Source organism: Phyllobates terribilis, unplaced genomic scaffold (genome assembly GCF_046119375.1).
Source record: "Phyllobates terribilis strain yellow unplaced genomic scaffold, ASM4611937v1 Scaffold_9__5_contigs__length_417890890, whole genome shotgun sequence".
Taxonomy (NCBI): domain Eukaryota; kingdom Metazoa; phylum Chordata; class Amphibia; order Anura; family Dendrobatidae; genus Phyllobates; species Phyllobates terribilis.
In genome coordinates, this window is record NW_027362769.1 from 91,471,500 (window position 1) to 91,494,350 (window position 22,851).

The 22,851-nt window shown below is 41.2% G+C and overlaps 1 protein-coding gene across 3 annotated transcripts in view; it reads right to left on the minus strand.

Moving 5' to 3' along the window:
* Nucleotides 1-5,360: 5,360 nt before the first annotated feature.
* COL18A1 (collagen type XVIII alpha 1 chain) overlaps nucleotides 5,361-22,851 on the minus strand; it is a 220,250-nt gene continuing 202,759 nt past the window's right edge. For all 3 annotated transcript variants that reach the window (XM_073646775.1, XM_073646773.1, XM_073646774.1), the window contains 11 exons: nucleotides 19,522-19,593; nucleotides 19,036-19,073; nucleotides 16,959-17,048; nucleotides 16,714-16,867; nucleotides 16,476-16,549; nucleotides 14,382-14,510; nucleotides 12,590-12,625; nucleotides 10,366-10,608; nucleotides 10,085-10,282; nucleotides 7,982-8,097; nucleotides 5,361-7,016 (listed from right to left, as the gene is read on the minus strand). In XM_073646775.1, the coding sequence (XP_073502876.1) occupies nucleotides 6,803-7,016; nucleotides 7,982-8,097; nucleotides 10,085-10,282; nucleotides 10,366-10,608; nucleotides 12,590-12,625; nucleotides 14,382-14,510; nucleotides 16,476-16,549; nucleotides 16,714-16,867; nucleotides 16,959-17,048; nucleotides 19,036-19,073; nucleotides 19,522-19,593 (1,364 nt within the window). In that variant the 3' untranslated portion in view covers nucleotides 5,361-6,802. The remainder of the gene's footprint in view (nucleotides 7,017-7,981; nucleotides 8,098-10,084; nucleotides 10,283-10,365; nucleotides 10,609-12,589; nucleotides 12,626-14,381; nucleotides 14,511-16,475; nucleotides 16,550-16,713; nucleotides 16,868-16,958; nucleotides 17,049-19,035; nucleotides 19,074-19,521; nucleotides 19,594-22,851) is intronic.

Genomic DNA, 22,851 nt, shown 5'->3' on the forward strand with positions numbered 1-22,851 from the left:
CCATATCTCCTCCCTACTAACCAAAATCCCACAATGTCTGTCCGCCATCTCATCATTCTTCTCTGCCAGATTTCTAAAACTTAACATGGATAAAACAGAGTTCGTCATCTTTCCACCCTCTCATTCATATCCCCCATCTGACCTATCCATTAACGTCAATGGCTGTTCACTCTACCCAGTCCCACGAGCTCGCTGCCTTGGGGTAACCCTGGACTCTGATCTCTCCTTTAAACCACATATCCAAGACCTTTCCACTTCCTGCCGACTCCAACTCAAAAATATCTCCCGGATCCATGCATTCCTCAGCAAAGACTCTGCAAAAACACTAGTGCATGCCCTCATCATCTCCTGCCTTGACTACTGCAACCTCCTGCTCTGTGGCCTCCCTTCTAACACTCTTGCGCCCTTCCAATCTATCCTAAACTCTGCTGCTCGACTAATCCACCTGTCCCCCCGCTATTCCCCGGCCTCTCCCCTCTGTCAATCCCTTCACTGGCTCCCCATTGTCCAGAGACTCAAGTTCAAAACCTTAACCATGGCATACAAAGCCATCCACAACCTGTCTCCTCCATTCATCTGTGATCTAGTCTCCCGGTACTTACCTGCGTGCAACCTCCGATCCTCACAAGATCTCCTTCTCTACTCCCCTCTTATCTCCTCTTCCCACAATGGCATACAAGATTTCTCCCGCGCATCCCCCCTACTCTGGAACTCTCTACCCCTACACATCAGACTCTCGCCTACCGTGGAAGCCTTCAAAAGAAACCTGAAGACCTACCTCTTCCGACAAGCCTACAACCCTGCAGTAACCACCGCCCCACCACATTACTGCATGACCTCCACTATCCCCACCTATTGTATCCTCACCCATCCCTTGTAGGCTGTGAGCCCTCGCGGGCAGGGTCCTCTCTCCTCCTGTACCAGTCTCTGACTTTTTTTGTTAAGATTATGTAAATGTTTTTGCTATGTATATCCCTATCACATGTAAAGCGCCATGGAATAAATGGTGCTATAATAATAATAAATAATAATAATAATAATACAAGAAACATTTGGAGGCTGTCAGCAATAGCAAAGGGTGTGCAACCAAGTATTAATTAGGGGTGCCTTTATTGCTGCACATGCTGTTTATTCTGTTTCTTCTTTGAAATTGCAACATGGAAGTTGAAATGCAATGTTTTATTGTTGTATTAATTTGGACCACTAATTAAAAAATCCCGAGGATATAACTTTGGTACATTTCCATTTATTTCTGAAGATATTGTACAGTCTATTAAAAAAAATAAGGGGTGTCAATAATGGTGAGCAGCATTGTATGTTGCAGTGATGCAATTCAGATCTGCCTATAGTTTAAATTTTGGTGATGATTAATGTTTTGTTCTCTGCAGATTCCACAATTTCTATCAGTAGTGATTTTAGGCTTTAGATATTAGATGTTTTTTTTTTCTTTTTTCATTTTGTAGCGCAGTGAAGTTGTTGGTCTATGCTCTACTGTAAAATGTTTGTGACCTTTTTCTTCCCACATATACCAGATCATATTCCATACTCTACCGGTGTATATTCATCTAAGTATGAGAAGGATGGGAGGATATACATACCAACAGACCAAGTCATAGACAATGGAAGGTTCTAAAAAAAATTTAAAAAAATGTATGTGGTTCGATAGGTTGGATTAATGGCTGTTTATTAGATTATTTTTTAAAACAAATTCATTGACCTCTAACAAATGTTATTGCACAGCTTAAGGTAACAGTTTCAGGGCTGTTTCGTCAAATAATGTTGCTCAATATTTGTATTACCTGCTGTCAGTCTGCAGATTATTTAGTTGGCAAGAAATTGAGATTTTAATTGGTTTTATGTCTGTGCACGTTAGAAGATTGGCAAAAAATCAGATTTTTTTTTTCAGCAATTGCTAGAGTAAACTAAGACGTCCAGTAATCCAGTAGAGAGTGTGTTCACCTATAGGGGTTGTGCTGGTGTAGGCAGAACACTGATGTAATGATCAGCTGCTGCTGCTCCTCCGCTTCTGACTGATCATAGAATAAGTTAATCCACTAGACATAGGAATATACAGTAGAAAGAGGTTGGGCACTGCCAATATGTGAAGTGGTGGAAGTAAATTTCAATGATATTTATTGGCTCAATCCGTCATTAAAGTTTCAATGGATAGTCAGAATTTGAGAAAAAAGCCCCACTTACATATGAGGCTAAAAGTCAGCCTTAACCCCCCAATATCAACTGACAATCAAATGCATGTGGGGACCTTCTTTCCTAACAGAAGATGTCATGGGAGAGAAGGATTCAACCTGTTTCAACAGACTATCTTGTTTTCCCTAGAGATAAGACGCTGCCAAAGGAGTTTGGCAGCAACTCTCCTGTTCTCTGAGTGTTCCTACATATGGGAGAGAGTTGTCAGCTGAACAATCACTTGGCCGATAGTTATTCAATGTATATGGGGGCTTAAAAGGATTCAAACTGCAGCCCATCCTAGTGATTTGTCAGGACAATCTGCCGTCTGAAGAAACACAGCTCCCTAAACCTGTCTCAATGACAGAGGAACTGTATCACAACTAGGGATGAGCAGACCCGTAGAAGTTCGAGTTCTGGTACCCTACCTGAATTTTATTCCAAAGTTCGGTTCTGGTACCAGAACATTTCCTGATCTTGGACCAGAAACCGAAGCCCATTGAAAACAATTAGGACCCAAACTTTTGAGCTGGAAAATTCGCTCTCTCTGCAACGGACTTTCCCCGGAACTCTGAACATTGCAGCGGACTTCCGGCAGAAATCCGTGTTCGGCTTTTAGCACTGGACACTAACTGGTACGAAGCACGAAGTTTTAAGTTCAGATTCACTCATTTCAAATCACAATCACACGTATTGGTGAGCTGCCGAAGAAAAAAAAAAAATCTTCCCTTCGGCTGACTGCTCATGGAGTACTGAAGCCAGAGAAATAAATCCTTTGTACGGAGTCACTTGAGAAGATTTTTCTTGTCATGTTATAGCCCTTTTCCATGGCTCACTCGGGTATGTGCGTTTATGATACTGGTCCTCTGTCAGTTGCAGGTCTTAGGAGCTGTGCTTCTTCAGTCTGCTGCAATCGATCCTGACAAGTGACTAGGATATGTTGCCATTTTATCAGATTCTTAAGAGAACCCCTTTAAGTCGATTACTGCTTGATAAAACCCTACTCTGTGTTAAGTGCTATTGAACCTGGCACAGCACCATATAATATTCCACATTATTAAGACTTGTCAGCACTTGTTCATGGGACACCTGTGATTTTTCCACTGTTTGACGTTTCAGTGTATGTGGATATATTAATCTTGTGTATTAATTCCTGTTTCTTAGTTTAGGAACCAGCCTCTTCATGAGATTATGTTTCCAAGGTTGTTGATCTTTTAAAGCTTCTTAAAAGGAACCTATCACTCAATTCATGCTCTCCAAACCATGGGGACGATTGTTGTCAGGTTTATTCCCCTCTGAATTGTTCCGGCGTTTCAGAGAAAACCGCTTATAAGGCTGTCAGGGACCATGAGATCAGTCCAATGCAATTCCTGGCTGGATTCTCTCCTTCCCACTCCTGGTGATTGACAGGTCAACTGGAACAGAGCGAGGAGCATCCAGCCAGGGCCTGCATCACACTTCTCTCGACTTTTCAAACTGGTGCATTTCAGAGTAAAACATACCAGCAGCAATCACGCAGCCAGGGCCTTGTTTATGTTGCCTGTGGTTTGGGTAGCAAGAATCAACTGACAGGTTCCCTTTTACATGCTAGAGGTTATATTTTTTAATATGTTTTACATACTTAAATGTGCTGCAGATCAGTTGGGGTCTGAGTCCTGAGACCACCACCCATGGCTGAAAACACTTCTCTGATGCTCTCACTTCTGCAAGCAGCAGCATTTAGCTCATGCGCGAGTGTGCGCACAGTGGGTGCATGTTCAACAGAAAGTCTCTACTCCTCTAGGCAGAGTGGAGCATGGGCAAAAGGGGAATTCTGTATCATTTTCTAAATGTTAATCACAAATAGCAGGTGAAATAAGTATTGAACACGTCACCAGTTTTCTAAGTAAATATATTTCTAAATTGACATGAAATTCTCACCAGATGTCTGTAACAACCCATCCAATCCACACAGCCAAAAGAATTCAAACAATAGATGTCTATAAATTATGTTAGTAATGAGAACTGACACAGGAAAAAACACATGAAGAAAAAGAGGTGCAGAAAGCCATGGAAAGTCATGACACCAGCTGAAATCTATCAGTAACTAGAAAACAATCCTGCCACTTAGTAAAAAAAATATCAGCTGGTTTAACTGATAAAGCATATAAAAAAAAAGGTGTCTCATTACCAAGGAGCCACACAAGAAACACCTCATGATGGGTAAAACCAGTGAGCTGTCTCAAGAGCTTTGCAACCTTATTGTTGTAAAAGGTACTAATGGCCTTGGGTACAGAAGAATTTCTAAATTACTGAAGATTCCAGTTAGATTCCTTTAGAAATATATTTACTTAGAAAATTGGTGACGTGTTCAATACTTATTTCACCTGTTGTATATGTTTATGACTATAGAGTCTCTGGTCCAAATACAGATGTAGCCATTTTTAAAATAACAAAAATATCCAAGTCCTCAAATGATGTATGATGTCACCGGTGTGTCAGATGTAACAGACAGTCGCTCTGGATCTGGCTGCAGAAGGTCACTGCATTTGTCATTATAGACGCCTTCTAAATCCTTCTGACTTTTGGACCCGGCGGCAACCTCCCTCCTACTCTGACACACCCTGGTCTGGGTGTTTATAAACTCTCAGTCTGCTTCAGGGAGTCGCCGGTGATATTCTCATTTTCCCTTGTGAAGGCTTGGACCAATAGCAGTCGTCTAGCTTCCTCTCTGGTGCCCTTGGAGGATGTTTGGCGTTATCTCTCTGGTGTCTGCTTAGGCTAAGTTTTCCCCCTTTTGTTTGTCACCCTTGTTGTCTTTAGTTTATAGAGGAGACTGACCAGTGCTCACCCCCCCTCCCTATCTAGGGCCTAGCTCTAGGGATATACAGGGATTATGTTTCCTGTTCGGCGATAGGTGCAGAACCTATATAGTGACGGTTGGAAAGGTAGGGTGATATTAGATGTGCCTAGGGGTCTCCACTCCCCCTTTCCCTAGCGTTTGGGCTACCCTCCCCTCATCCCTTTGGGTTGCACTTAGTCTTTCCCACACTGTGCGTGACATATGATGTGGGAAAATCCCAGGGGTTCACTTTTGGGGTCCCCATTTCCTTGTTTTGGCCACCATTCTCAGATACTTCCCTTCAAACAAAACTACAAATAAAACACACACAAGATTTTAGTCCTAGGAAGTATTTATAGAAATGAATATCCACAGGTTTGATTTTTATTTTTTTTAAAATACAAAGATTACGGTAGACAACTTCCATCTGTTTCCGGTCTTAAAATATTCTAAAAGCATTTAAAAAAATAAAGACTTTTTAGCACCATTTTAGACACATGAGGATTTCATTTACTCACTGGTGACTTAGCTGCACCACACACCTGAGTCCATTCCCAGCTGCGCGAGGTTTCCACGTACATTAACCAGCAGACAGCAGCAACTTTACAGGTCATAAACCAGGCAAAAGTGCCATGTTTTCTACATTGTAGGAAGATAATTCGACACGTCATTGATCATAGACTCTGCAGTCCGGCATACACGGGGGAAAAAAAGTTGAATATTTGGGGATTTCCTAGCTAGCATTACAAAGACTTGTGGGCTGTAGTAGTTTTCCTAACTAGTTTTTAGATAGTGAAATAATACCATGTTGAATCGGTGGCTTTACCTCTATTGCACTCTCATCCTAAACTTCATTGTGTAGACACCTAGCCCAACTGGGAATATTCAGGGTTGCATGGACTATAGCTAATCCTTCCATTTGTCTCATCCAAACAAGTAAACGTGTATAACTAGATATAAAACAAATATGACTAACACATCCTGGATTAAAAATGACAACGGTCCCAAGTAGTAAAGTTTGCCCTATTCAGGCTGAGCAGGTCACGTATAGAGCAGCCTCAGTCCGGGGAATACAGTGTTCACTGGGCATCTGCCACCCTAAAGACCAAAGTCAGGAATGATTCTGTAGGCTGACAACTGCTTAATAAGCACCGTAGTCCTAAAAAATGTAGGTTGTCCTAATTTTTTTTTTTAAAAGAGTAGTCTAATAAATATAGTGGTAGTCACCAGGTATTTGTCATAGAAAGAACTAGGAAACAGATATTCACGAGAGATTAATGCAGACATATGTGTGTGTCTGTAACTAAAAGTGGTTAAATATTACAGAATAAAATAGAGACTATTCCAAACCATGATGCAAAGATTTGAGGCACCCATAAACTTTGCATCCTTCGCACAACTGTTGTGCTATCTTAGGCTAGCTTCCTCTTAGGACAGTCCGGTTGCAAACAACCCTCTGCTCCGGGGAAGACTTTCAGTAGAAGTTGGCACAACTAGAATCAATATGATCTCAGTTGGTTCAATTCATGACCTCGGTTGGTTCAATTTTTTTGGAATTGCAGCCTCTTTCACAATGTAAAACTAAAAGTGTGTGTGTTGAGCTGAGGCATGGAATAGCTCAACCAGTGTATCCAAGTGATGTGGTCCCATAAGGATGGGACCATAACACTGCACATTAGTGTTCAGAGAAGAGCAGCTTTCGACTCTTTGGTCTCTGGATGCAAGAAGGAATCTTGGGAAATCCATGTGCAGCCTCTGCCAGGATAGGCACCAATTTGGCTGTTACATATGCTCCTATTTCTGGCCGGTGGACGTGAAGCTGTTTTCTATGCACAGGACAATAAAGTTCTTGTTGCAGCTCTGAGAGCGCTGTTCTAGAAGTTTCCCACTTGAAAGAGATGAAGCTTGGCCGGTAACTACACTCTCATCTGTGCGCCAGGTCTCACAGTAGTTCTCAGTTAGGCGGCGACCTTTAGCGTCTGACCCATGCCAGATCATCTTCTGTGGCCTGAGAGACAAAATTTAAAGAAAATAAATATATATTATAAAACCCAGATTTAAACAGAAGTTTATTTTCTGATAACCAGGGGTGTACCCCACCGCAGTTGCAGAGGTCGCGACCGGACCCACCGACGCAAGCACAAACTCCAACTGCAAGTGCGTCCTCGTCTGTCGGGTTTGTGCGCGGTGGCAATACATGCTGACGCCAATCAGAGGCCAGCAGCTGACGTTGGCATGCACGTGCCTGAGGGGAGCATGGCAGTGACATCATGCGCTCATGTCGCTTGCACATTGAAGTCATCTGCCAGCTTCAGAAGAGGACGCCACACAGCGGGGGAGCGGATGGGAGGGGAGTATAATTGTTTATTTTTTTCTATGCATTAAAGAACAGCGGCAAAATAGGGAATATATAACAGTACAGGGCCCAGGTAGGATAAGGGACATATATACCAGGATGGGGCCAGGAAGGGGAACATACATACTAGAAAAGAGGACATATATATATGAGTGCATGTGCTTTCAAAGTGGAGAGCAAAGTAAGACACTGCCAGATCCCTCTGGTAGCAACTTACTTGTCCAAGATCAAAAGGATCCTCAGGCAGATAAAATCCATCTTGCTAATCCTTATCTACCCTGATATTTGCTGTCAGGTTACAGTATGAAGCCCACTATTTATCAGTCAGTTGATTCGGCCAAAATTCTGTAGTATTTAATGTCTATGGAGGGATTAGTTGTATCAGCGGCGGTGACTGTTACAATTCGGATAATTGTGGACAACTGTCTAAAAAGTGTCGGTCCCATCATATATTTTAGACACATATGTATATTCGTTTTAATACATTTCTAGTCATTCAAAATAGTATAAATATCGTTATCGGTAAAATTCTACGATAGTTTAAATTTAATTTGTCTACAATTAATAGCATGAATTCTGCTAAATAGTTTCCTATTCAAATATGTAGCTTGACCTACCAAGTAGAATCTGTTGTAACATCCCGTCCATCAAATGAATAGATTCGAGCCCCAGGCTTCATCTGTCCCTCAGAACCAGAAAATAGTGATTCCCAGCTGTCAAACAGTGTCTCGTCCTGGAACAGAGTCACACAGCACGTAAATTGATGTCAGATTTCAATACAAAAACTAAGATGACGGATAGCTTGTGAAGAACAGTAATTAGTTACATCCTTGTCCATGTTATTTCACTGATGAAAGTCAACAGTGAAGAAGTTTATGTACGTTACACCAACACTAGTGCCCACTGTACACTGGCACTTACTGTAATTTCTGGGAATGAGAGACACTAACTTGTTACTAATTGCATTGTTACTTTCCTATATTGGTACAAACATGATCATGTTAAGGCTTTCATATGTTGCGACAAACAAAAAGGTGATGTTCAATCGAATCTCCAGAAGAAAAAAAACAAAACTCACTGTTACCCTGATTCATTATTGTGTTTGCCTTTTTTTTTGTCATTCAGTTTTCAATGTTTTCAGCCAATTTTTGATTTGTGCCAATTTCTTCTTTTAATTAGTGTCTTTTTTTGAAGTCTATTTCATGTGTTCGCCATTGTGGTTGTGTTTTTTTATTTTCCAGATGTTTGATGTCAATTGATCAATTGCGACTTCATAAGAAGTCGCAGCATTTTCGTGCAAATGTGCTCCCCATTCAGGATTGATATTTTGTGTACAATAAAAATATTTGCGCAAACGTTAGCGTTGTGTGCGGCAGTTTAACGGAACATGCAACTTTTCTGCTTTAATAAGGCGCATTAAAAGGTTAAAGAGCAGTTTTTATTTTGTGCAAAATTCATGAGCCTGTGTGCGCCATTAGGAAGGATTTGCCTCCAAAAATGGCCACAAATACTACAAAACAAACAGGAAAGGGACTTAAAGATGTTGTCCATTACTTCATACGAACCCCCCCAATGTATCCCCCTGGGGCCCAGAAGTGTTTTTGTAAATACCTTGCGGTGCCTTTTCTGCCTCTGAGCGGCCCTATCGCAGGCCGCTCAGAGGCATCACGTGACCAGTCACTGATGTCACGTCAAGTGAGGCGTGACATCAGTGACGCGGTCCCCGCGGTGGATGCTGGGCTGTGGGTATGGTTACCGCGCGCTTTCCCAATGAATGGGGAGAGGCAGAGCGTGCGGTGCATGCCGGGTGTGACGTGCTGGGTAACCCCACCCACAGCCCAGCAGCCACCTGTGGAACGCAGAAGTGAGTACCCTCTGCTGCTGCCAGCACTTGTCGTGACGTCAGCGGATGTCAGAGCCGGCTGCAGCCGGGGGTCACGTGATGCCTGTTAGCGGCCAGTGATAGCGCCACTCACAGGCAGAAAAGGCAGCAGAGAAACACATATGGGCTCTGGGGGATCATATAAAGTAGTGGACAACCCCTTTAAAAAAAAAAGCAAATCATGAGTCGAGCACCTAGTTTTCATTCCAGCTTTACAACTAATTTTCATCCTAAAAAAAAAGTTTTGAGTATAACATTTGTAATGCAGAACCTAAAACATGATCAGTCTGCTGCTAAATAGACAACAGTGAATTTCAATGTTGCAACATTTTGGTAGAACTTGAAGTTGTGCAAAAAGGTTGTGACTTTTGGCTTTTTTTTTTTTACTTTAGTTCTGGCCAGCAGAGCTGGAGCGGGACGGGGCGTGGTGAAGCATGCCTGGCAAATTCTTCAAAATTGAGGCCAGTGGCATAAATAGCTCCAGAAATGTATTCCAGTCTCTGATTGGAGTAACATTTCTGGCAGTGGCACACAGCACTTGTAAGATGCACCTAAGTGGCACGTGCTCTTAGTGAACTGTTGCCTTGTCCTCTAGTGCTAACGACTGGCATGCAAAACCCTAGTCTTAATGAATCGGGCCCAATGCGTTTATCTATATGCATTGCTTCCAGGCTTGACCAACCAGGATAAAAGATGACAGAAAGAACAGGAAAGTTTTCATTTCCGTCTCGTATGCCAGATATGGAGTAGGACATTATATCTATTAATATTCTATAACTGACATAGTAAACAAGTAAATGTTACCATTATAGTTCAGGTACTTGATCTCCACACTCACCCTAAGATTAACAATAGGCACCGTGAGTCGGTCAGCCTTTCGGACTATGCTGTACAAGTCCTGCAGCCGTGATGATAGAAATGCGCGGAAGGTCCCTTGAAGTCCCGCTTTACGTGCTTGCTCAAAGCACTGGAAGTCAACCCCGCGGATGGAACGCATGCTGCCACTTAGAGGGGCATTTAGTGCCAGAAGATGTAACTGCAATGGAAGAAGAAAAAATATTGAAGACTCCATCCAAGAGCACAAGAGAAAATATCTCAGTGTATCATCGCTATACTCACTGCTGCCTGGTATTCTTGGTGTGTGTGGATGGAAGGAGTATTTCTGTCTGGCTCTGCAGGTCTGGGGAAGACTTGAGGTGGCGGCTGTGGTGGCTGTGGTGGACGGTATTCTGGCCGTGGAGGTTCAGGATTCTTGGGAGGTTGAGGAACATTATCTTCTGTAATATCTTGATAATATCCTGAATTTTTGTTGTCAGAAGGATAATTAATAATTGGTGGTTGTACCACAGCAACTTCATTGCCCTGCAGAGAAGAGGAACCATTTAGCAATTGGTAACAGAGATTGTGATACAACGGCACAAAAAGAAAAATTCCATCCAATCTTCCGTACTTGGTCTTGTTGTAAAGGCAGAATTCTTGACTTTCAAACAAGACCGAGACTGTGGCTTAAGCCACAATGTAGCCTTGTAACCTGAGCGTGTCTTAGTGGAACTTTTGTGCAACGTTCCATAAAAAGTAGTGAGGAGATCTCTGAGGACCTTGAGGACTGAGCCCGATTGGGCTATTTATTGACTTCTGCACATGCACCGCCAAAGCTGTCTGGGTGATGATCAACATCATCAGGAGCTAACTACGCGTTCGCCACCCTCTATGATGAGACAACCCCAGGCTATATTGGCTCTTGCGCACGATCTCGGGCAGGGCAGATCATTGAGAGAAGAGGGAACTGTCAGTCACAGACCGGTGCTGGGCTGGGAAATGGGAAGAAAGGCAGGAAAGCTGGAAGTGCAGTGTCTGCCCCCTACTCTTGTGATTAAAACTTCAAGCCTGGATTTTTCTACAATTTTCAAACAAAATACTACAAGAAAGAGGTGGATGTAATAATCATTAAAGGGCCGTTATACACATGTTATTACTTAGGGGTATAACATGCTGACATCAGGTTACCTTTAAATGCTTAATTGTTTTTTGTCTGTAAAGCATTCGTACAATAGGATTTTATTAAAAGTGTTGGCTGCAAAATAAATTAACAGTGAAATATATCAGTGTGCTCCTCTGAGGGAATGTAGCTCTTAATTCTCCTGAGCGATGCTCTATGCTGATGTATGACCAAACTAAAGTTCAACTTTCAGATGGTAATACATCAGCTTAACATATTATTCAGGAGAGATGTGAGCTAAAAAAAAAAACAGAGCCGTCAGAGGAACTCACCAATGGATTTCACTGTGAACTCATTGGGCATTCTGAACACGGTCCAAAATTTTATTGAAACCCTATTGTAGAAATGTTTTACAGACAAAAAAAATGCATATAATGGTGCTAAGCCCCTGCTTGAATGTGAGTTTAGGCGGTAATTTAACATTTAAAGGGGTATTCCCATCTCCAAGATCCTATCCCAATATGTAGTAAGTGTAGTAATAATAATATTAGCAAATACCTCCAATTAGAAATGTAACATAGTTATTCTGATAGCCAATGTCGTTTACCCCATGTGCAGGGCATTGCAGTAGCTTAGGTATCCATGGTTACAACCACTGGCGTAGTGACAGTTTGTTGCTAGTGGATGTAACCATGGATACCTACGCTACTGTAACGCCCTGCACATGGGGTAAGCGACATATAGTTTTTCTGATAACCTATGTCGCTTACCCCATGTGCAGGGCATTACAGTAGCGTAGGTATCCATGGTTACGTCCACTAGCAACTAACTGTCATTATGCCAGTGGTCGTAACCATGGATACCCAAGCTACTGCAATACCCTGCACATGGGGCAAGCGACATAGCGAATCAGAAGAACTATACTACATTTCTAAATGGAAGTATTTGCTAATATTATTATTTATTACACCTACTACATGTTGGTATATGATCTTGGAGATAGGAATACCCCTTTAATGCTTTAAGTGTGTGTGTAATCTCTGTTAATTTATTTACATTTCCAGCTTATATTGGCATAGACCCAAGTGGTATGTATAAACACTGCACAACTTGACCTGTTTTTTTAGGAGATGGGTAGAAAATTATCTGCAAGGAGCACACATTACATAAAAAAAATAATAAATATGCAATTTCTTATTGAAAAATTACAGTTTAACACAAAATTACATGAAGATACCTGGGTGTATACAGTAATAAGAGGCATTTGACAACGTGACTGTTTTCAGAAAATATTTGTGTATGGGGGTTAAAAGTTTATATTTTTATAATTCAGGTTTCATTTGTATATGTGAAAAGTGTAACCAAAAAAAAAAAAAAAAACAGTTCAAGGTTTAATGGATTTACCTGTCCATTGCCATTCAGTGTTGCATATTCTCCAAGCTGTGAAAACAAAACTTATAGTCAGTAAAGGTTTCCAAATTCAGACACCTAATCCTTTGGGTGTTTCAAGGACGTGAAAATAAGGAATCTAAGCTGTATGAAATTAATATTAGCATAGTCTCCGATAAATGGGTTGTGCAGGTAAAAAAAAAAATACAAAAACATTTTAATTTCTCATATTATATAATATTAAATTAATAGAAGCGGGGGTCTTCTGTTCAGGATCCTGGAAAGTGGGTGCAAAGTAAATCTCTTACCCTGTTTTGCATTACACAGGCAACTTGTGTAATGCTTTATTTCCCCTGCGGTGGCGCTGCAGGGAAGTTATACATCGCCTTCCAGGTTTCCCCACATATTAGAGCTGATTGAGCTTTTTGTCAAGAGACCCCTCAAACAAATATGAATTGTGGAAAGCAGAGAACAGAGTTGCGTGGTGTCCGGATCACTGCCCTCTGTGCCAGCCTATATCTTTCCTGGATGTTAGAACCACACCTTCTGCATGGCAGGTCAATTGTTTCAATCAGGCCTAACGCAGGGAGTAGTTATGGGCAAAAGTTTTCTCTTTAAAGAAGCACTCCTCCTCCTCCCATCAAAGTTTTTATCCTCTTAATATATTTCAGTGATCATATTATATAGCACTGTGTACATATAATTGCTCATTTTGCCTTTCTACCCAAATAATTCTTCTCTTTTCTGTTCTCTATGCAGAAACAAGAAGTTTCTTGTCCCTGCATTCATCATTCCCTTCCAACTCCTGACCCAGCTGCTTCCTCCACTCCTCCCCCTTGCCATTGAATTTTGTAGTCACTCATGACTCATACAGGTAAAATTGACCTCCTGTTTCTACATAGAGCTTAGAAGGATTCAGCTAGTCAGTTTTTAATCACGTGATGTCATAGACCTAATGAAAAAGAGCAGAATTAAGTGGGTAGAAAGGCAAAATGAGTAATTGTAAGTACACAGTGCCATATAATATGATGACTGCAATATATTAAGAGAATAAAAATGTTGATGAGAGGAGGAGTGCTTCTTTATCCAGTATCAATGTTACATTTGATCATTGGAAAGGATGCCAAGAGTCCAGTATATACGCCCTTGCTCCAAAGCATATTGATTATATTAAAGGGGCTGTCTCAACATAGTAGTTCAGGAGCGAACTCCCCCGCCTCCTTGTTTACTCAGGCGGATGAACGCCTTATGATTGACAGTTTGGACCTGTGGCATGGCTGAGACGCTGGTCCAAATTGTGCGCTCACCCGTGCAGCTAACAGTGGCACCTTTGCCTCAGCAGCATTAGAGGAGCACAAGAGGGACTAAAGCTAGCCAGATCCTGTGATCCGGTCAGCTTCAGGGCAGCACTTGCAAGTTCTAAAGCAAAGAGCTTGTTAGTGCTTGGCTCCTTGCCTAGGAAACCAGCCAACTATTATAGACTACAGAGGTAACCAATAACCTACGCAATGAGCAGTACACAGCTGAATTAACCAGCTCAATTTTCTTGAGAATGGACAGAATGTTTAGAATAAGAGGTAGAATTGCAAAGTTTCTTGTTTTTACAAGCACTTTGCAATTTTTAACTATTTATGATGGTAAGACAACCTCTCTTTGGGGTAACCATTATCTGGGTTGAAATAATTATTTTATCCTTTACTCTGTGGTGAAGTCAAGTTTATCTGATTTTTTTTCTTGTTTTAATATATTAATTAAAATCAGTTTTATTTATATTTTGGAAAATTTTTCAACAAAATCTAGAACTTACAAGTATTTTTCGGAATCCATTCCTTACTCGCACATACAATTCTGATTGTTCCAGTATCAGTATAATGGTCCCTTCTTGGAAAGTCTGACCCAAGTGAAGCATAGTCTGATAAGTATGCAGTACTGTAGCCTAATAAATAAAATTGGAAGATTACTTAATAAGAAACAACACCCACCATAATCAGAAATAACTGAAAACCAAGAAACAAACCAATTATTAGATACTGATCTTCTGCTCAGAGATTAGCAAGGAAAAAACTGAACCAACCATTGGGCTTAGGTCATAAAAAAGTCTCACATTTCACGAAGAACAAGCTACAAATCCAATTTTAGTTGCACCTTGTAAGGTCAAACATCATACAAGTTCAACTTTTAGAGAAGAGGTGTCAAGTGTTTTTCTTCATATACAGTACAGACCAAAAGTTTAGACACACCTTCTCATTTAAAGATTTTTCTGTATTTTCATGACTATGAAAATTGTACAATCACACTGAAGGCATCAAAACTATGAATTAACACATGTGGAATTATATACTTAACAAAAAAGTGTGAAACAACTGAAAGTATGTCTTATATTCTAGGTTCTTCAAAGTAGCCACCTTTTGCTTTGATGACTGCTTTGCACACTCTTGGCATTCTCTTGATGAGCTTCAAGAGGTAGTCACCGGAAATGGTTTTCACTTCACACTTGTGCCCTGTCAGGTTTAATAAGTGGGATTTCTTGCCTTATAAATGGGGTTGGGACCATCAGTTGTGCTGTGCAGAAGTCAGGTGGATACACAGCTGATAGTCCTACTGAATAGACTGTTAGAATTTGTATTATGGCAAGAAAAAAGCAGCTAAGTAAAGAAAAACGAGTGGCCATCATTACTTTAAGAAATGAAGGTCAGTCAGTAAGAAAAATTGGGAAAACTTTAAAAGTGTCCCCAAGTGCAGTTGCAAAAACCATTAAGCGCTACAAAGAAACTGGCTCACATGAGGACCGCCCCAGGAAAGGAAGACCAAGAGTCACCTCTGCTTCTGAGGATAAGTTTATCCGAGTCACCAGCCTCAGAAATCGCAGGTTAACAGCAGCTCAGATTAGAGACCAGGTCAATGCCACACAGAGTTCTAGCAGCAGACACATCTCTTCAACAACTGTTAAGAGGAGACTTTGTGCAGCAGGCCTTCATGGTAAAATAGCTGCTAGGAAACCACTGCTAAGGACAGGCAACAAGCAGAAGAGACTTGTTTGGGCTAAAGAACACAAGGAATGGACATTAGACCAGTGGAAATCTGTGCTTTGGTCTGATGAGTCCAAATTTGAGATCTTTGGTTCCAACCACCGTGTCTTTGTGTGATGCAGAAAAGGTGAACGGATGGACTCTACATGCCTGGTTCCCACCGTGAAGCATGGAGGAGGAGGTGTGATGGTGTGGGGGTGCTTTGCTGGTGACACTGTTGGGGATTTATTCAAAACTGAAGGCATACTGAACCAGCATGGCTACCACAGCATCTTGCAGCGGCATGCTATTCCATCTGGTTTGCGTTTAGTTGGACCATCATTTATTTTTCAACAGGACAATGACCCCAAACACACCTCCAGGCTGTGTAAGGGCTATTTGACCAAGAAGGAGAGTGATGGGGTGCTATGCCAGATGACCTGGCCTCCACAGTCACCAGACCTGAACCCAATTGAGATGGTTTGGGGTGAGCTGGACCGCAGAGTGAAGGCAAAAGGGCCAAGAAGTGCTAAGCATCTCTGGGAACTCCTTCAAGATTGTTGGAAGACCATTTCCGGTGACTACCTCTTGAAGCTCATCAAGAGAATGCCAAGAGTGTGCAAAGCAGTCATCAAAGCAAAAGGTGGCTACTTTGAAGAACTTAGAATATAAGACATATTTTCAGTTGTTTCACACTTTTTTGTTAAGTATATAATTCCACATGTGTTAATTCATAGTTTTGATGCCTTCAGTGTGAATGTACAATTTTCATAGTCATAAAAATACAGAAAAATCTTTAAATGAGAAGGTGTGTCCAAACTTTTGGTCTGTACTGTATATGTAAGGTCAATTCTTCCCGATACGTGTGTTTTTGGCTTATGCTTACTACTTACCGTTGAATATCCTCCTGAACCTCCTGGTGGTCCGGGTGGCCCTGGAGGTCCTGGTGGTCCTGGAATGCTTAAAGCTAAAAATATGAAAAAAAAAAATCTATTTGGCAAATAATCATAATTACATGTTCTGTGGTGTTTGGCTCTGACACGTTGTATATATTTGGGGTACAATCAATGCTAGCAATGTGAACTATATGTAAATCTAACTTACTTTTTAAAAATGTACCTATCCACTAACCTGGTCTGTTGGGTCCAGGATATGACTGGGGTCCGGGAGGTCCTGGTGGTCCTGGAGGTCCAGGTGATCCCTGCCTTCCTTCATATCCTACGCCTGCAGCTCCTGGTGGACCACGCGGACCCGGAGGACCTTGGACACTGTCTCCTTTACCCCCCTGAAAATGCACATGAATATATATATCTACCCTTATATGTCATGTAAATAAAGATTATGTAAATAAGATGTATTTTATATGAGCTACTTACCGGCAAACCTGGATATCCAGGATTACCTGGAGGACCTGGAATTCCTTGGCCATGTCCACCTCCAGATTCTCCTTTCTCTCCTTTTTCTCCCTAAGAAAAAAATTCCAGCGTCAGGAAGGTCAATAGTACTTAGATCCAAATCTTGTCAATTCTTTTCATTTACATAATTTAAAAAGAAACCACAATTTTATTGATTTTTGCATAAATCATTAGTACATGTGAAAGTAAGAAGCTCTGTAATTTATCTTATTAGAGAAATCGGCTTCTTTCTCCTCCTGGACTGAACATTCATTCTCAGAATTCTCAGTTCACACGTAAAGTCTGTCTTCAGTGAACACAGATTTTTTTTTCCACTACTGAGATAGATGACAGTTGGTGCTCATAAAGTTCCATGGAGAACTGTAACTGTTGTTTCAGAAGAACTTGCAGCAGAATGCCTGTCTCTACCTCCTAACCCTGCATAGGATTTTAAAAGCACCAGCTGTCATCTCCTATCTCAGCAGTGTGAAAATCTGTCTTCACTGAATACAGAATTTACCTGTGAATTTAGAGTGAAAGACACAGATTTTTCTGATGCAATTTATTACAAAGTTGCTAAACATTGAAAATATATCTTTTTTTTTGACTAAAATACAAAGGAAATGTGTCATCTTTAACTTTAGCCCTTTTAGAGATCATTTCATCTTCAACTTGCTCAACTGTTCATAACAACAGTAATTTTGGCCACCCCTGACTTTTACATGCCACTGTACCTATGGACAAATTTGTATTGTACATGTATTTTATTAAAGTGAAGGCCATATAAAGCCTACAGTTTCTAGTGAACAAATCTTTTCAACATTTTTTTTGGCTATAAGATTGACTACATCATCGCCAAAAATTACTACTATATTTGAGTGTATGGGGTATAAAGCACAAAACAAAATGCAAATTTAACTTTACATTTATGCTCATATCCTATCACATCATAATTGCACTCACCTAAGCTGTTTAGTAGATCTATGAGGTATTTAAAGTAATGTTCAGTAAACTCAGAATATGCTGCCCTGTGTGTGTATACGTAAGAAATAACCATTTCGGGCCATTATATGATTTGTATACTGCATTTTTTAGCAGTTTCTTTCTATGTGATCACTAGAAATGTAGACAGATTTCTGCAGTTTGTGAGAGAGAATGATCAAGTGGGGAGAGAAGTGACTAGTAAGTGGAGAAAGAGGCATTTCTCTCTAATAAGATATGGTATCTTCACTTGTACTAGTGATTTATGAAATAAAATGTAATTCGTTTTTAACTTGATAAATGAGTTGTATATCAGGATCCAGAAAAAATGCTTAAAAGGGTTGTCCGAAACTAAGTGAATTTCATACTATATGTCTAACTATTGGATTATGTCACTCACACTGCTTCTATCGCCGCCCCCTCATGACGTCTCAATTCAGTGATCGAGGCGGCAGAGACTGAAGATGTGAAGATGTCGGGCAGTGTAAGAGAAGCTGTGGTCACTTCTGCATCACTGCTACTGAAACAGGACATTATCAGGGGAGAGCGGAGACAGACACTGTAGTAAGTGACAGCAGCGCCGCCCCTTGATGATGCTTCATTTCAAGGTGGAAAAGGAAGCCGTGGGAGTGATATCAGCCCCAGCCCTGCAATGATGATCTGTTTGAGAAGCACCAGCGCATGCTGGGAGACTCAAATCATCATCGGAAGATGAATAAAAACAGACCACGTTAGAATACAGAGGGAAGGGAATTTTTAATTGAAGCACATTAGAAAAGTGGTTAGATTATTAAATTAAATACTTAGCTATATAGCAATAATTTCACTTAGTATCAGACTACACCTTTAACTTGCTTGAAGCACAGTACAAGCCATTGAGAATGGTTGCGGATTCAAAATATCACAATGTGCTAAGTGTCAAGGTAACAATTGCTACATCTGTATGGTTTAAGGTTCCAATATATATCAGCGCAAAGTCAGTGAAAACCACCAGTTTCACGAGTATTACTTTAGAGAAATTACCTTTAAATAATGTCTACTAACATTTGATTGCTCTATCCTTCTCTAAATCACTCACCCGCGTTTGTAAATCTCTAAAATCATATGGGAAATTTCCTAAAATAGAAAAAAAGGCGTTTTAATTAAAAATCTGCTAATCATTAAGGATTTAACTGGTACAGACTTGAGCTAAACATCCCATGACTTTAATCTCATACGATTATCAAAATATAAATTCTCACGCAGGCAAGGAGCTCCTGCAACTACACACTTGGAAAGATACATTTATATAGTTTCTCTGACATTCATAAGCATAATGAAATGTTTGAATGGAGTCTGTCTGCACCAACCACGAGGGGAATCTTAGGCGTTTACTGCATGCCACTTACCCACTGAACTCCATAATAAAATAGTATACAGTGAATCCCCTTCTAGTTCTGACTACTGGCAAGTTATTTTAGGTCTTTCACAATTTTGTGTCTAGTTCTGAATAGAAACTTCCACTAACTGATGCTCTCATAACAAGTGTTTCATAGAATTTGAATTTTCCCCTGAATTTTCTTACCTGGTGGGCCAGGGGGGCCAACATCTCCTTGATCACCTTTTGTTCCTGGAAATCCTCTCTCCCCTTTCTGACCTATAATAATACAATAAAAGAGTTTGCCAAACAGTCTAAACATTATATTACAACAGCTCAAAGCAATGATTAGGTAAAACCCTACCTGAAAAAGTTTTCACATGACTATCATGCTTTCTAGAACAAATGCTTAAAAGGTAACTAAACTTTTTTTTTTAGTTAAATTACCCTCCAGGCATTGCAAATATGATTTTTTTTTTGGTAATATACTTCAGTACCCTATTTTGCTACTTTCTCCCCCTATCACTACGCTGCAATGGTGTTTCAGTGCCCAGTTCATACTCCTTTTTTCCCCTAAATAAGCATTGTTTGGTGTCATAAGTTCCGTCCGTAACAGTCCAATCTATCGAAATATAAAATTAATTTATCTGTACCGTAATAAGGTAAACACCATAAAGAGAAAAAAAATCAAAATGCCAGAGTTTTTTTTTTTTTTTTTGGAAGCCGGACCAGCCTAAAAAAATACAAAAAAAAACTTCCACCAAAATATTAAATGGACCCTAAATTGGCATCAATAAAAATGTCAGCTTGCCTTGCAAAGAACAAGCCCTCGCACATCTCAATCGACTGAAAAGAGGGATTTTTGGTACTCACCGTAAAATCTCTTTCTTGGAGCCTTCATCGGGGAACACAGGACCATGGGTGTATGCTGTTGTCGCTAGGAGGTTGACACTAGGCAAAAAAAGAAATAGCTCCTCCTCCACAGTATACACCCGCCTACAGGCACCAAGCTGACCAGTTAGTGGCTAAAGCAGTAGGAGGAACTTAAAACAATTAACTATGCAATGCCCAAAGGGGCACAACCGTGAAAACTAAATTAGATGCCCAACAGGGCCAACGGTACCTATGCCCAAAATCAGGGAGGGTGCTGTCCCCCCCCAATGAAGGCTCCAAGAAAGAGATTTTACGGCGAGTACCAAAAATCCCTCTTTCTTTATCGCTTCATTGGGGGACACAGGACCATGAGACGTCCAAAAGCAGTCCCTAGGGTGGGAGAACAAAAAGGTAGCCACAGATTAGGTCTGACTGCGGGCAACCGCTGCCTGCAGAACCTTCCGTCCAAGACTGGCATCAGTCGATGAATAAGTGTGGACCTTGTAAAACCTTGAAAAGGTGTGGAGTGAAGACCATGTTGCGGCCTTACAGATCTGAGAAGCTGAAGCCTGATGGCAAACAGCCCAAGAGGCCCCCACCACCCGGGTGGAGCGAGCCCTTACCCCCGGAGGGGGAGATTTGTCCGAGACGCGATATGCCTCCAAAGTGGTCGAACGTATCCAACGGGCGATGGTTGACTTGGAAGCAGGAAGACCCTTGCGACGCCCCTCGGGGATGACAAACAGGGCGTCCGAAAACCGAATGGAAGCCGTTCTAGAAAGGTACACACGTAGAGCTCTGACCAGATCCAGTTTGTGCAGGGATTTCTCCCGAGAGTGCACTGGGGCCGGGCAGAAGGAAGGCAAAACAATGTCCTCATTGATGTGGAAAGAGGAGACCACTTTCGGCAAAAAGGAAGGCACTGGCCTGAGCACTACCTTGTCTTGATGGAAGACCAGAAAAGGCGACCGACAAGAGAGGGCTGCGAGCTCTGCAACCCTCCTAATAGAGGTAACAGCCACCGGGAAAGCCACCTTCCAGGAGAGAAGCGAGGCTGGGATATCCTGAATGGGTTCAAATGGGGGCTGTTGAAGGACGCTCAGGACCATATTAAGGTCCCATGGATCCACCGGGGGCGATAAGGCGGCGCCAGGTGAGCCACCCCTTGTAAAAACGTCTGGACCTGAGGACGGAAAGTCAAGTTACGTTGGAATACACTGTGTTCCAAATTATTATGCAAATAATATTTTCTCAGATTTTCCCAAATTACCTATATGAATTGCAGTCATTGTAATTTTCCAGTCAAATAACTATTAGAGTACAATTGTAAGGTTTTTGTACAAACTGCCTATGATAACAGTATATTTAAAAAAAAATAAAAAACTCAAACTGCATGTTCCAAATTATTATGCACAGCAGAGTTTTCAACCTTTTCATTTTAATAAAGAACAAAAAAATGGTCAATTTTGAAATTATAAGCATTAGCAGGTTATTACAAACTGAAATCAAACAGTTTTCAACTCAAAACTTTATTCTAGGTGATGTTACATTTGCACATAGGACCCCTTGTTCGAAAGGAGCTTCTGAACTCTCTCGTCCATTGAATTTGTCAGGTTTTGGATGGTTTCTGCTTTAATTGTTTTGCATGAGGACAGAATACCCTCCCAGAGCTGTTGCTTAGATGTGAACTGCCTCCCGCCATCATAGACACTCCTTTTGATGATGCTCCAGAGGTTCTCAATGGGGTTGAGGTCAGGGGAGCATGGGTGCCACACCATAAGTTTGTCCCCTTTTATGCCCATAGCAGCCAGAGATGCAGATGTGTTATGAGCAGCATGAGACGGGGCATTATCATGCATGAAAATGATCTTGCTGCGGAATGCACGGTTCTTCTTCTTGAACCATGGAAGGAAGTGCTGTTTGAGAAACTCAACATACATTATGGAGTTCATCTTTACCCCTTCAGGGATCCTAAAAGGGCCGACAATCTCTCTCCCCATGATTCCAGCCCAAAACATTACTCCACCTCCTCCTTGTTAGCGCCGTAGCCGTGTTTGCATGGGGTGTCCATCAACCAGCCATCCTCCACTCCATCCATCTGGACCATCGAGATCATTTCATGCATGATAATGCCCCGTCTCATGCTGCACATAACACATCTGTATCTCTGGCTGCTATGGGCATAAAAGGGGACAAACTTATGGTGTGGCACCCATGCTCCCCTGACCTCAACCCCATTGAGAACCTCTGGAGCATCATCAAAAGGAGTGTCTATGATGGCGGGAGGCAGTTCACATCTAAGCAACAGCTCTGGGAGGGTATTCTGTCCTCATGCAAAGCAATTGAAGCAGAAACCATCAAAACCCTGACAAATTCAATGGACGAGAGAGTTCAGAAGCTCCTTTCGAACAAGGGGTCCTATGTGCAAATGTAACATCACCTAGAATAAAGTTTTGAGTTGAAAACTGTTTGATTTCAGTTTGTAATAACCTGCTAATGCTTATAATTTCAAAAATTACCATTTTTTTGTTCTTTATTAAAATGAAAAGGTTGAAAACTCTGCTGTGCATAATAATTTGGAACATGCATTTTGAGTGCAGTTTGAGTTTTTTCTTTTTTTAAAAATATACTGTTATCATAGGCAGTTTGTACAAAAACCTTTCA